At 41.0% G+C, this 13855-nt stretch overlaps 1 protein-coding gene across 1 annotated transcript in view; it reads left to right on the forward strand.

Annotated features, from left to right (window-relative positions):
* Window positions 1-6341: 6341 nt before the first annotated feature.
* Window positions 6342-13855, forward strand: part of LOC136866861 (insulin-like growth factor) — a 196566-nt gene continuing 189052 nt past the window's right edge. Inside the window, exons 1-2 of the mRNA XM_068226872.1 lie at window positions 6342-6386; window positions 8033-8162. Of these exons, the coding sequence (XP_068082973.1) occupies window positions 6342-6386; window positions 8033-8162 (175 nt within the window). The remainder of the gene's footprint in view (window positions 6387-8032; window positions 8163-13855) is intronic.

The raw sequence follows: 13855 nt of genomic DNA on the forward strand, positions 1-13855 counted from the left end.
CTCAGCCTTGGGAGGTCAGCTGAGTAGAGGGGTGTTCGATTCTCGCCTCGTACATCCTCAAAGTGTTTTCCGTAGTTTTCCACTTCTCTTCCAGGAAAATGCCAGTATTGTACCTAACTTAAGGCCACGGCCGCTTCCTTCCCTCTTCCCTTCCGATCTTACCATCCCTCACAAAGCCCCTGTTCAGCATAGCAGGTGGGGCCGCCTGGGCGAGGTACTGCTCCTCCTACTCAGTTGTATCCTCCGACCGAAAATCTAACGCTCCAGGACACTGCCCTTGAGGCGGTAGAGGTGGGATCCATCGCTGAGTCCGAGGAAAAACCAACCCTGTGGGGTAAACGGATTAAGAAAGAAAGAAAGAAAGAGAAACAAACATTAATAAGGTACTTCGAGGCATCCTTTAAATTGATAACTCAGTACCTGATACACATAAGGTCCCTAAGAAAAGAGAAAATTCCCCGAAATTCTCGAGAGTCCAAGGCTGGAACGGTTAGAAATTGGGGTTCAGAAGCAAAACAGGTTCTGTAAGCAAGGTAAGTACTTTTTATCACCCAATCAGAATTGTTTCCGACGCGATGGGCTCTTGCTTTCGTGAACTTCAAAGTTGTCTGAAAACTGAAATTAAATTGAAATTAAATTTTAACATGAAATTCCAAGGTGTTGAGAGAAATTCTGGAGATATTCATGAGGTAATCTTATACGAAGTGTAGGAAAGTAAATTAAGAATAAAAATTAAAGTAGACATGAGTTAATGAGGCAGTTCAAAGTACCCTAAAATCTGGAAACTTAGTACCAGGAAACCTAATACATCCAAGGTCCGTAGAAAAATCAAAACCTCCCAAAACTTCCCCAGGGTCTGAACTGGGAGGGGTTTCGAAATCTGGACTAAGGAGTCAAACAACATAAATGAATCGGATTTTTTGAAACACCATAAGTCACGAAATATAAACTTGTGGGAAAACAGAGAAACTGACTGGTAAATAAACCAGAAATTATTTGTAAACTTTTTAATACTTATAGAAAGGTATCATGGAAGTAGGATATGACATTTTATTCTTTATTAACTTTGTCTTTCGATCAGTTACGGGATTTTAAAAATAAATTATCAACGCTGTGTTATTGACTTAAAGAAAAACCAAAATTCATACTCATATTATTTACTGATGTGTACATGTGCTTTATTCATGCATAAAAGTCTATAAACATTTACAGTACCAATAAATTCCACCCAAATTGTACAAGAAATATATATATAATATTATAAATATTTTAATACATAATGATCCATAGAACACGCTTCTTAAATGAAAATTTCCCATTCACCCCTTGTTAGTGGTGCTCCAGTTATATACAATATTCCAGAAGACGAATTAGAACGGTTGGAGAAGTTATTTTCAATTAAACTATGCATCTTTAGTAAGCAATATTAGGATAAATATCAAACTACCTACATTAGTATTTCGTGGATACACTTCTTTGTTATTGTAGCCTACATACGAAGTTGTTTCACTCTTACTGTTTTTAATTTGTTACACTTAAATAAATGCGTATTTCTAATTACTTTTTTCTTCTTGACACTAACATCATTATCGTCTGAAAAAGACATGCTTGCACAACAATCGAAAACGCTTCTATAACAAACGCAAAACAATGTGCTTCCCTTAGACTGACTCCAATCCTCAGACCTTATGCTACTCTCGATCCTTCAAAGATGACGAATCGAGTAGCCGGATACTTTGGAAATGTGGGTTTGTTTTGGTTCGTTGTTATCGTATTTAGTCGGTGTTTTTCATGAAAGTTGACTATAAATGTTAGTTTATTTGTAGAATGTAAGTGTGGAAGTGTGTTTATATGAGTCAGTGGATACATAGGGTCTGTAATTATACGCAGTAATGTGAGAATGCGTTTTGCTCATGTTGTGAATCAGGTTTAGGTCTAACTATGGCAATTCCTCTCATACAACTATTCTTAAGTTTTCTACGGAATAAGATATTAAGAGAGAAATGGATTAGGATTACACATCGTGATGATTATTTTGAAGTTGATGGCAAAACTGTAGTGTGCATACATCATTTTGAGAATAAGTCTGAGGTTAGGGAAGACTTTTCTCTAATTCCAAACGGTGAAACTTTTCGTGTTTCCCGAAAAATATTTAGATAGTATATAACTGATATTGTGATATTCCGTCAGTGGTTATGTCCTCCAAAGTGTCTAGTGATTTAGATGCAAGTGTATTTTACAATAATCTGTGCTTCGTGCGGAAATGTTTTGCTGGATCTTTGAGTATAACAAAACTTACAAGGTTGACAGATGGAGCAATCTGTACACCGTTACACAGAAGAAATAGTGACTTGGAGGGATTAGGTGGGTTTGTAACGCAGGGTTTTACATTACCAACACTTTCCGATTCATGCTGTGGTTATCTTTTATCAAGCAGACTACAGCGAACTGAAGCTCTTCCATGTGCTTAAATATCAATATCTAGAGTCAATGGAGTTTTTGCACGCATGTTCTTTAATGGGTAAAAACCTGTTATTACTTCATTATTAATTACTAAAGTTACCAACATTGTGTGAAGTGCTGCTATGCCATTTGTCAACATTATGTTAGCATTACCAAGGCCGTCCATTGGGTTAACATAATCATTTTGGGTGTACTCGGACTGAGTGGCTCAGACGGTTAAGGCGCTGGCCTTCTGACCCGAACTTGCCAGGTTCGATCCTGGCTCAGTCCGGTGGTATTTGAAGGTGCTCAAGTAAATGAGGCTCGTGTCGGTAGATTTACTGGCGCGTAAAAGAACTGCGGGACTACATTCCGGCACTTCGGCGTCTCCGAAAACCGTAAAAATAGTAGTTAGTGGAACGTAAAACCAATAACTGTATTACTTCCCTTTCGTTGGGTGCTGAGTATAAGAAATTGTCCACGGCTTAAAAACTATGGCAACAAATTATGTTTCTTAGTTATCATGAGAGCGAGTAAATTGAGGAATTTCGCATCTTAATTTATTTTGAAACATTCAAAATGATGTAATAAATATAATTTTAACAGTTTTATCATGTATTTTCATCCATCCAGCGAAGTGAAATCTAAGAGAAAACGTTGTTTGACTAACAGAAATTTCTAAATAATAAGCTAAATAACCACTTTTCTAGTAAAATATGTGATTCTAGTTGATTATATGCGGTGCGTACTTGTTGGCGAAGCGTTTTTATACCTGAAAAAGATATTTTTCCTATGATGTTACATTTATCATGTTAAATTGCCGCGGTTTGTATAATATGTACGTGATATTTTCGAGTTAGCCAATACCAGCAGTCCGGCTACTTTGGTCGCCATGCTGTTTTTATATTATGGTCAGAGGATTTGAGTCGGTCCTGGTGTTATATACCAACAGCTGATGCTGAGAACATAATCTAGCGGTAAAACACTGTTACCTTGAGAAAAACCGCAAGTCATTGACTTAGGGAACTTTAAAGCCAAACCAAATATTAAGGATCCCTTCGCGGCCATTGTATACAGCAATAAAATGATGTATCTACCCTTCAACATCCATTTGTCACATAAAACGAAATGGTCACAAAAATGTGACTTACGGGGTTTCAAAATACGCGAGCAATGTATAATGTCCATATGCTCGAAAACAAAATACGTTTTCCTACGTATATTATTTCCCGCTAACTCAGAAAAGCTTTTGGCGGCGATGAGATAGGAGAGCGCTAGGAAAAAGAAGGAAGAAGCAGTGGCCTTTTTTATTATTATTCTTCCACGAACCTGCTACGCAGTCGTAGCAGGGGGAGAGGTGATACTCCCACGTGGCGCGTCCCAGGTGGCGGATAGGGGGGTCCTAACCGGCTTGCCGGCGGACTTGAGGGAAATAAAATACCTCTCGCGGACCAAACACACTACCCCCTGCGGGTGGGGGACGCACATGTAGAATACACCCGCGGTATCCCCTGCCTGTCGTAAGAGGCGACTAAAAGGGGCGACCAAGGGCTGACTGAATTAGAACCATGCAACTAATTTTGAAACGTACCATCACGCGGGGAACACCATAGGTTGCCTGTACTTGCGAGTAGTACCACTAAATTCGGTACGAAATAGGTTTGTGATTAGTAGCAGTAAAAGCCTGGCCTGGTGGATTCCAGTACCCGTGCCTCGTACACATGTGTGCAACACCGCGGGTCTGGGCGTAGCCTGTGAGTTGTACCACTATATGAGCAGCACCGTGGGTCTGCGTTGCCTGTGATTAGTACCCACTATGTGAGGAACACCACGGGAATACCGGCGCCCGTGTTTAGTACACCTAGGTGGGGAACCTTCTCGGTTTGCGTTGACTCTGAGTTGGGCCATTGTGTGGGACACACCATAGGTCTGCGTTACTTGTACGTATTGCAATACTTGTGAGTAGTACCATCTTTTGTGGAACACCGTGAGTCTTCGCTACTTCTGATTAATACCCCAACATGACACATACCATGGTTCTATTTTACTCGCGACATGTACCATTCTGTGGGACCTTAGACGTGGATTTTTCACCCCCTTTAGACACCAAGCATCATTGTGCTTTATAAGTGGTTCCTTGGTCGGTAGTAATGTTATTTTCGATCTGTATTGTGTCCGGTCCACTGGTTTTTGTTTGTTTGTTTTGTGTTTTGTTGAGTTGCTGTCCATCCATTCATTCTTCATGCCATATTTTATTTTTATTTTGGTCAGTGGATGCCTTTGCAATTTTTGTTCTTTCATTTCGTACCATTAGGGGCCGATGACCTTCGATGTTAGGCCCCTTAAAACAACAAGCATCATCATCATCATCATCATTTATTTTTCTTCTTCTTCTTCTCCTCCTTTATCTGTTTATCCTCCAGGGTCGGTTTTTCCCTCGGACTCAGCAAGGGATCCCACCTCTACCGCCTCAAAGGCAGTGTCCTGGAGCTTCAAACTCTGGGTCGGGGGATACAACTAGAGAGGATGACCAGTACCTCGCCCGAGCGGCCTCACCTGCTATGCTGAACAGAGGCTTTGTGGGGGATGGTAAGATCGGAAGGGAAGAGGGAAGGAAGCGGCCGTGGCCTTAAGTTAGGTACCATTCTGGCATTTGCCTGGAGGAGAAGTGGGAAACCACGGAAAACTACTTCCGGGATGGCTGAGGTGGGAATCGAACCCACCTCTACTCGGTTGACCTCTCGAGGCTGAGTAAACCCCGTTCCAGCCCTCGTGCCACTTTTCAAATTTCGTGGTAGAGCCTGGAATCAAACCCGGGCCTTCGGGAGTGGCAGCTAATCACACTAACCACCACCATAGAGGAGTACCTTTTTATTTATTTTTTATTTATTTATTTATTTATTTATTTATTTATTTATTTATTTATTTATTTATTTATTTTTGCATGTGGCCTCCGGAGATGCCTGATGCAGCTCTTTCGAGTTGGCGCCATACGGGCGACCTGCGCGTTGTGGGGATGGGGCCCTACTTAAATGAATTCTATTGATGAGGAAAATTACGGCAATCAGAAAAAAATTGTAGAGGGAAGTCGTGCAGAACCTTTAGGATCAAATTCAGCTGAACTTTTTTCCCGGTCATTAATAGTTTTTTAGGGAGAATGGAATCCACAAGTATTACAATCGATGTTAAGGTAATTGTGAATATTGTAACAATGAAGATGGCAAAACTACCTATTCCCCGAGCCATAGAAATTAACTATTGAAAGTTAAAATCCCTGACCCGATCGAGAATCGAACCCGGGATCCGTTTGGCCAAAGGCCAGCATGCTAACCATTTAGCCATAGGGCCGGAGTTAATTAAGGTACAACCCCAGGTTTTACCTGATATCCAAATGAGACAAAACGAAAAACACCTTCGAGTCTTACAACGGTTGGATACGAATCCACCGGCTCCCGAATGCAACGCTACAACTACGCGGTCTATACCACGCAGCCAACATGCTCGGTTGACAAAATACATGTATTAACACAAATGTTAAGTAAATACATAAGAAAGAAATATTTTACACGCATAACTTACTGAATTTATAACATGGCCTTTTAATTTCAAGAACGTTATGTATCTGGGTCTCTTTTCTTGTTAATATTATTATGTAACATGGCAGTACCGGCCCCGCGATCTTACTCGGAGGTTCCGAGTTCGATCAGCGATTTTTACCTGGATCTGAGGGCTGGTACTAAGTCCAAAGTCCACTCAGACTATGGGGGAACAATTGTGGATCTAGCTTACAGTGAGATTGCGGCATCGTCTAGACCGGCTGAGAAGATCCGTCACGCTGATCCCGTTTCACATCGTAATCTGTAGGACTTCAGACTGAACAGCAGTCGCTTAGTAGGCCCATGGGGGCTCGGGAGCCATGGGGAGTAACGCAGTCAATTACATTGGTAGGTAATGCATTTATCGTTGAATTATTTTCTTAAATTTCAATGTTGGACCGAGTGGCTTAAACGGCTGAGGTGCTGGCCGTCTGACCCCAACTTTGCAGGTTCAATCCTGGTTCACTCCTATGGAGGTAATTAAATACGTCAGCCTCCTGTCGGTAGATTTGTAGGCACGTAAAAGAACTCCTGCGAGACAATATTCCGGCACCTCGGCTTCTCCAAAAACCGTCAAAAAGTAGTTAGTAGGACGTTAAAAACAATAATAATAGAATTTATTAATAAATCTCAATGTTGTACTTTTTTACGTGCACCAAAGCACAAGGGTACTTTCTCCTTCCTTCCTTTCTTTCTTTCTTTCTTTCTTTCTTTCTTAATCTGTTTAACCTTTAAGGTTGGTTTTTCCCTCGGACTTAGTAAGGGATCCCACCTCTACCGCCTCAAGGGCAGTGTCCTGGGTCGGGGTTACAACTGGGAGAATGACCAGTACCTCGCCCAGATGGCCTCACCTGCTATGCTGAACAAGGGCCTTGTGAGGGGATGGGAAGTTGTTTTTTTTTTTTTTTTGCTAGGGGCTTTACGTCGCACCGACACAGATAGGTCTTATGGCGACGAGAGGGAAGTTTGCAAGGGATAGACAAGGAAGAGGGAAGGAAGCGGCCGTGGCCTTAAGTTAGATACCATTCCGGCATTTGCCTGGAGGAGAAGTGGGAGACCACGGAAAACCACTTCCAGGATGGCTGAGGTGGGAATCAAACCCACCTGTACTCATTTGACCTCCCGAGTCTGAGTGGACTTCGTTCCAGCTCCCGTACCACTTTTCAAATTTCGGAGCAGAGCCGGGAATATAACCCAAGCCTCCGGGGGTGACAACTAATCACACTAACCGCTACACCACAAAGACGGACACAAAGGTACTTACCGCCATTTTCTATCTCATAAGGCATCTCCCTGTGAGTGGGCTTGGTAGAATAATACCCATGATATCTTCTGCCTGCCGTAAAAGGAGACTAAATGCGCTCCAGAGGCTCTGAACTTGGAAGCATTGGTTGGTGACCACGGAGCCCTTAGCTGAGTCCCGGCATTGCTTCCACTTTCTTTTGCCAGGCTCCTCACTTTCATTTATCATATCCGATCTTCCTTGACCAACTCTTGTTTTCTTCCGACCCCGACGGTGTTAAGTTTACGATGCCTAAGAAGTCTTCCAATTTTACGCCCTTCATAGCCCTTGCCTTTCCTCGCCCGATATATTCATTTTTGAAGTGTCGGAACCCTTCAATTTTTCCCCGTCCAATTAATGTTGAAAGAGAATGGTTGTACTTCCTCTTAAAACAATGATCACCACCATCACCTTCACTCATAAATTAGTAAGATATCTTGCTCTTTTTTGTCGATATTCAGTTGGAAGGAACTGACAGAATCGTTGCTTTGTTATGACTTGGTTTGTTTACCCAGGAAGAACCCATAGCTGAACCAGATCAAGGTTAGATAATTTTTGCGATTGGTTTAGTCATCCTATCATACGTTATCGGAGCGAATTGTTTTATTCTCCGATCTAAGGAGACAGCATTTAGTAACGGGTTACTGCTCCACTTATCATATGGGGTTTGATTGTACTTATATACGTCACTGAGTTTCTCTTCTCCTCCCAGAATCCTCCGCGAGAACAACTCAGGCAGGTCAATTCTCTCAGCCCGTCCGCCAGTGAGTTGTCTGCACCAGTTCGGTCGGTTCACGGTCAGGGAGCGAGGCACCAACACCACAACAGCCAGTCAGCTCCTGGTAAGTCGGCAAGCTGCCGCGAGCGGCACGGCCTTCTAAACTCTTTCCTCAAGCTTTTTTTAAACAAGTTCTATAGCGTGCAAATGATAAAGGTTAGGATTATTTTGATTAAAACAAGGAATTTCAATTAGAGATGCGATCATCAATACTAAATGGGATGTGCACTTCTAGATAAGAAATATTATTGAACATAATTTTTTTAAATATATTTATTCCTTGGCGTGTTATTTAAAAGTATGATACTTACAAATTTTCAGAAATGTCGTCGGAAACTTAACGATGTCTTAAGCTTAGTGTCTTTTTTAAGAATCCAATGACGAGTGCTAATCGTAATCGTGTGTGGAATTTGAAAATGTTTACAAACAGCGGACGAGCTGCTCGACTAAGTGGTATGTTCCGAGCTGTCAGTGGGAAGATGGTGTTGAATGACATTAGAAGACGAATTCGTTTGAGTGATGAAGATAAATTTAGAATTCAAGGGAACAAATTGGGAAATATTCGTTTGTAGGAAGGAGAGTTAGAGATTGGAAAAATTTACCAAGGAAGATGTTCAATAAATTTCCAAATTCTTTGTCATTATTTAAGAAAAATCTAGGTAAACACCAGATAGGGAATCTGCCACCAGGAGGACTGCCCTAAATGCAGATCAGTGGTGAGTGATTTGTTTCCTCCAGCATTTGATCAATATTACAGAAATGAATGGAAAAAGTTTCTTATCATTTTGTAAGCTGGAAATGAATGTAGGACAGAACGCGGGAATAACTCCAATTTTTAAATGGTCAGATTTCTTAAGAAGTTTGTGACATTATTATTATTATTATTATTATTATTATTATTATTATTATTATTATTATTATTATTATTATTATTTAATTAATTATTAGAGTGTTTGTGTTATGCAGAAAAGGAAAGCCTGTTGTAAATATTTCATGACATTTGCCAAGTTCATATTCATTCGACATCTTCCTAGCAAGGATTTTTCTAATTTAATTTAACAAAATAAATAAATAAATAAATAAATAATCCTGAGTATAAGTATCAAATTTGAAAGATTCAATAATTTCTGTGTACGAAAAATATATATCACAATTTCATTGTTAAATGTGTTTTCATTAGTGTTTCTATAAATAGCGTCCGATTTGAAACCACTCTAATACATGCCAGTTGTTCATGAAGTTCGCATGTAAATTATAGTGAAATTATGTCAACCTTTTTTATTAGAAAACTTCAACTTGAAAGCCTCAGGATAATTAAGACTGAATTCATTCATTCATTCATTCATTCATTCATTCATTCATTCATTCATTCATTCATTATTTATTTATTTATTTATTTATTTATTTATTTATTTATTTATTTATTTATTTATTTATTTATTTATTTATTTATTTATTTATTTATTTATTTATTTATTTATTTATTTATTTATTTATTTATTTGTTTTCTATGAAAGGTCAGCGGAAAAGGAGAGGCCCCCTACAGAAGGATTCGTATTTGTTACATTCCCAATTAAAAGTAGTTATCTTTGATTATCAGAAGTAAACAGTAAATACTGTTCTTGTATGTTATAAACAACGCGCAAGGCAGGAACAAGGGAATCGAACCAATGGCTTTCTGGATGAAACGAGCACGCCTTTATCGCCTCGACCAGGTTCTTGTAAGTGATAGACCATATTTAAGAATTATTCTTTCTTTAACCATCATTCATAAATTCACCAAAGATTTCTTCTTTTTTTCATATCTTTGTTTCTTCAACTTACCATTCGTTTAAGAATGACAAAGAGAGGGTGTTTATATTTTCTTTTTTACAAGTCTAGGGGGTTTGTGGACATCATTGCCATCGAATTAGTTCACTTTTTCGAACACCAAGAGGTTCATAATCTTGATAGAAAGTCGTAATTATGTTAAAAGATATGTAAGCTGCATAACGCTTTTAGATTTACTTTGGACAACCCTTGACACCAACAGTGATAGATTTGCGGAACTCCCGGGCTGTTCTTTCCTCTCACCTTTTCATGACGGCTCTCCCCACTGTTTGCCGTCCTACAGTCTAGGGCTAGTGCCCGTGCCTCTTGTCCAGAGGCCCCGGGTTTGATTCCCATCCAGGTCAGGGATTTCTACTTGGATGAGAGGGCTGATTTGAGGTCTATGTATGAAACATTAGAGAAACCATCCGACACCAGTCTAGAAAGCCAATAATAATGTCGAGAGAATTCGTCGCGCTGATAAAGATCATCTAGCAGTCTGCAGGCCTTCGCGATGAGACGGCGGGTCGCTTGGTAGGACAATACCCATCAGGACTAAAACCCTTTTTATCCTTATTTTTTGAGGTCTCACAGCTCTTCTTACATTCGGTTTGTAGTGCCATTATTTTGACCAAATCCCATCTTAATGTCCGCCTCTTTGGTGTAGTGGTTAGTGTGATTAGCTGCCACCCCCGCAGGCCCGGGCTCGATTCCCGGCTCTGCCACGAAATTTGAAAAGTGGTAGGAGGGCTGGAACGTAGTCCACTCAGCCTCCGGAGATCAACTGAGTAGAGGGGAGTTCGATTCCTTCCCTCTTCCTACTCTATCCCTTCCAATCACCCCATTCCCCAACAAGGCCCCTGTTCTGCACAGCAGGTGAGCCCATCTGGCCTAAGTAGTAGTCCTTCTCCCCAGTTGTATGCCCCGACCCAAAGTCTCACGTTCCAGGCACTGCCCTTGAGGCGGTAGAGGTGGCATCCCTTGACGAGCCCCAGGGAAAAACCAACCCTGGAGGGTAAACGGATTGAGAAAGAAAGACAGAAAGACCCATCTTAACTGAGATTCATTTACCATTGAAATTATTCAAACTTGCGTCCTTTGAATGGCACACAATAATGTATTGGTAAGCACTACTTTCATCATAACAGTATTTATTCCCTAACAAAGAACGATCCAGAAATAAAACAGCTTGAACGAATGGGTGCTTGTAAAAGCACCGTATAGACCTTGAAGGTGCCTGTAGGAGTAAAAGGTTAAATATTCCACTACCTGTAATCCCGGTACTAAACTGAGATAAGAGTGGATAGCTCTATACCCGGCCGTATTCGCCCACACTCGAAATTAATCTCATTTCTGGAGCAGGCTGAGTGAACGTCAGGGGCATATGCCTCTCCAAAAGTGGAATCTCGTTTCTGAACTTTTCAACTTCCTGACCTGGAATGGAAACCACGTCCTTACAGGTGAACCAGCCACGTCTTTACTGAGCCGGCTAGGCAGCCTCCATACGTACAGTCAGTTGGTGGTGGTGGTTGTGGTGGTCGTGATCTGTTGTGGTGCACCCTGCATATCCTCTAGACTATTTCTCATATCCATACCTCACACTACACTCTAGTCTAAAACAAGATGAACAAGTCCTGGATATCTCAAGATGTTTGCAACTAACCTTTTGACCAGATCCATGGCTAAGTGGTCAATGTTTGAGCGCTTGTGTCTCGGGGTCCAAAATTCAATTACCTGCTAATACATCGGATTTGAATCCCCTTGGCTCGGGGATTAGATGTTTCTACTTTTCTTAGCATATCTGCCATTTACACACCACATACAACACTATCCTCCACCACACAGTTTCCCGTACATGGCAGACACCGTCCGCACTTACAGTACAAGAGCTGTATCCATCTGTAATAACCACACGAGATTCAGTAAAATTTCATCAAATCACTCTCCTCCCATAAATTGATTCATTATCTCTTCATTATTGTCATCTTCAGTAACACCACATTTCAAAAATTAATTTTCTCTTTTTCTGTGCTTGTTATTTCCTACATTTAATTTCCATACAACACCACGCTATACATGATTGATAGGTACTTGAAAATGAAAATCCGCAGCCTGTTTCCAGTCATTCGGCCATGTCAGGAATGGCATGAATGAAGCCCCCACCTAACGGCGAGGATAGGAATTTTGACGGCTGTCGAAGGCTGTTACACTCTTCTGGGGCAATGATTAATGACTGTCAGACGAAATAAAACGATACAGTATTGGAGGGTGTTGCTGGAATGAAAAATGTCAGGGAAGATCGGAGTAGCCGCCTCCACCTAGTGCTGCACAAATCTCACATGAAGTGACCGGGATCTGAACAAGGGAACCCAGTGGTGAGTCCGACACGCTGCCATGTGAGCCAAGGAGGCTCTGATTGATGCCAAGGAGGCTCTGATTGATAGGTACCTGAATATAATTCCAGAGCAATATCAGTAACTTTTTCTTCTTTTTTTATATTTTTTTCACATGACCTTTAATGCCTGGAGTGTCCGAGGACACGTTCGGTTCGGTACACCCTATGGGGGTGAGCTACTTGTTCCGCTGTGTGAGGGTGTTGGTGTAATTGTTCGGGCTAGGAATAAGAAGGAAGTGAACGTAGTCTTGAGAATGGTAACATCCGGACATTTGTCTGGAAATGAAATAGGAAACCATGGAACAACATTTCGTGGATGATCTAAGGGGGTTTTGAACCCAGCAACCGTAACTGGCCCTGCCGCAACGCACCTCAACTAAGTGGTATGTTCCGAGCAGTCAGTGGAGAGATGGCGTGGAATAACATTGGTGTCTTTAAAACTAGGAAAGATAACAATATGAAGATAAAGTTGGAATTCAAGAGGACATATTGGGGCAAATATTCATTTATAGGAAGGGGAGTTACAGTTTGGAATAACTTACCAAGAGAGATGTTCAATAAATGTCCAATATCTTCGAAATCATTTAAAAACAGACTAGAGAAACAATAGATAGGGGATCTGCCACCTGGGCGACTGCCCTAAATGCAGATCAGGATTGATTGATTGATTGATTGATTGATTGATTGATTGATTGATTGATTGATTGATTGATTGATTGATTGATTGATTGATTGATTGATTGATTGATTGATTGATTGATTGATTGATTGATTGATTGATTGATTGATTGATTGATTGATCGATCTAACCTGTTCGGTATATTGAAGAATAATTTGACGTATCAGTTGAGCCTCCGTGGCTCAAGCGGAAGCACAGGCCTCTCACCGCTAGTTCCGTGGTTCAAATCCCGGATGTGGGATTTGTGGTGGAAAAAGCGGAGACGAGACAGGTTTTCCTCCGCTTACTCCAGTTTTCCCTTTTATCTTTCATTCCAGCAAAACTCTCCAACATAATTTCATTTCATCTATCAGTCGTTAATCATTGCCCTAAAATATTGCGACAGGCTTTTTTAGCCGGTACGATTCCTATCCTCGCCGCTAGATGGGGGCTTCATTCATTTCATTCCTGTCCCGGTCGAATAACTGGAAATAGGCTGTGGATTTTCATTTTCAATTTTGTTTAACATTACAATAAATGTTTACAAAAAACTAAAGTTCTTTGCACTCTATGCAGGGTTTTCCGTATAAAACCTCACCGCTCGCCCGCGGCGCATCTGGCTGTCTGGCTCACCTCCCGTCAATCACATCCCACGCTGAATTCAGTAGTCCACGTTCGTTTGGGAAGATGGGAAGACAGTTACCTTTAGAGCAACGTATTTTTGTATGTTAATGTTGTTATAAATAAGAATCGGCTCCTTCGGTTCGTACAGAGTTTATCAAGAGATTCGCTGGGCAATTGCCTCCATCTTTCGAATACGTTTGACACTACTATACTATACTTGACACTTAACTAACGTTGGCGTCTGACAGGTAAGGTTGGAGGGAGGAGCACT

The sequence above is a fragment of the Anabrus simplex genome, chromosome 3 (assembly GCF_040414725.1).
Source record: "Anabrus simplex isolate iqAnaSimp1 chromosome 3, ASM4041472v1, whole genome shotgun sequence".
Classification (NCBI taxonomy): Eukaryota; Metazoa; Arthropoda; class Insecta; order Orthoptera; family Tettigoniidae; genus Anabrus; species Anabrus simplex.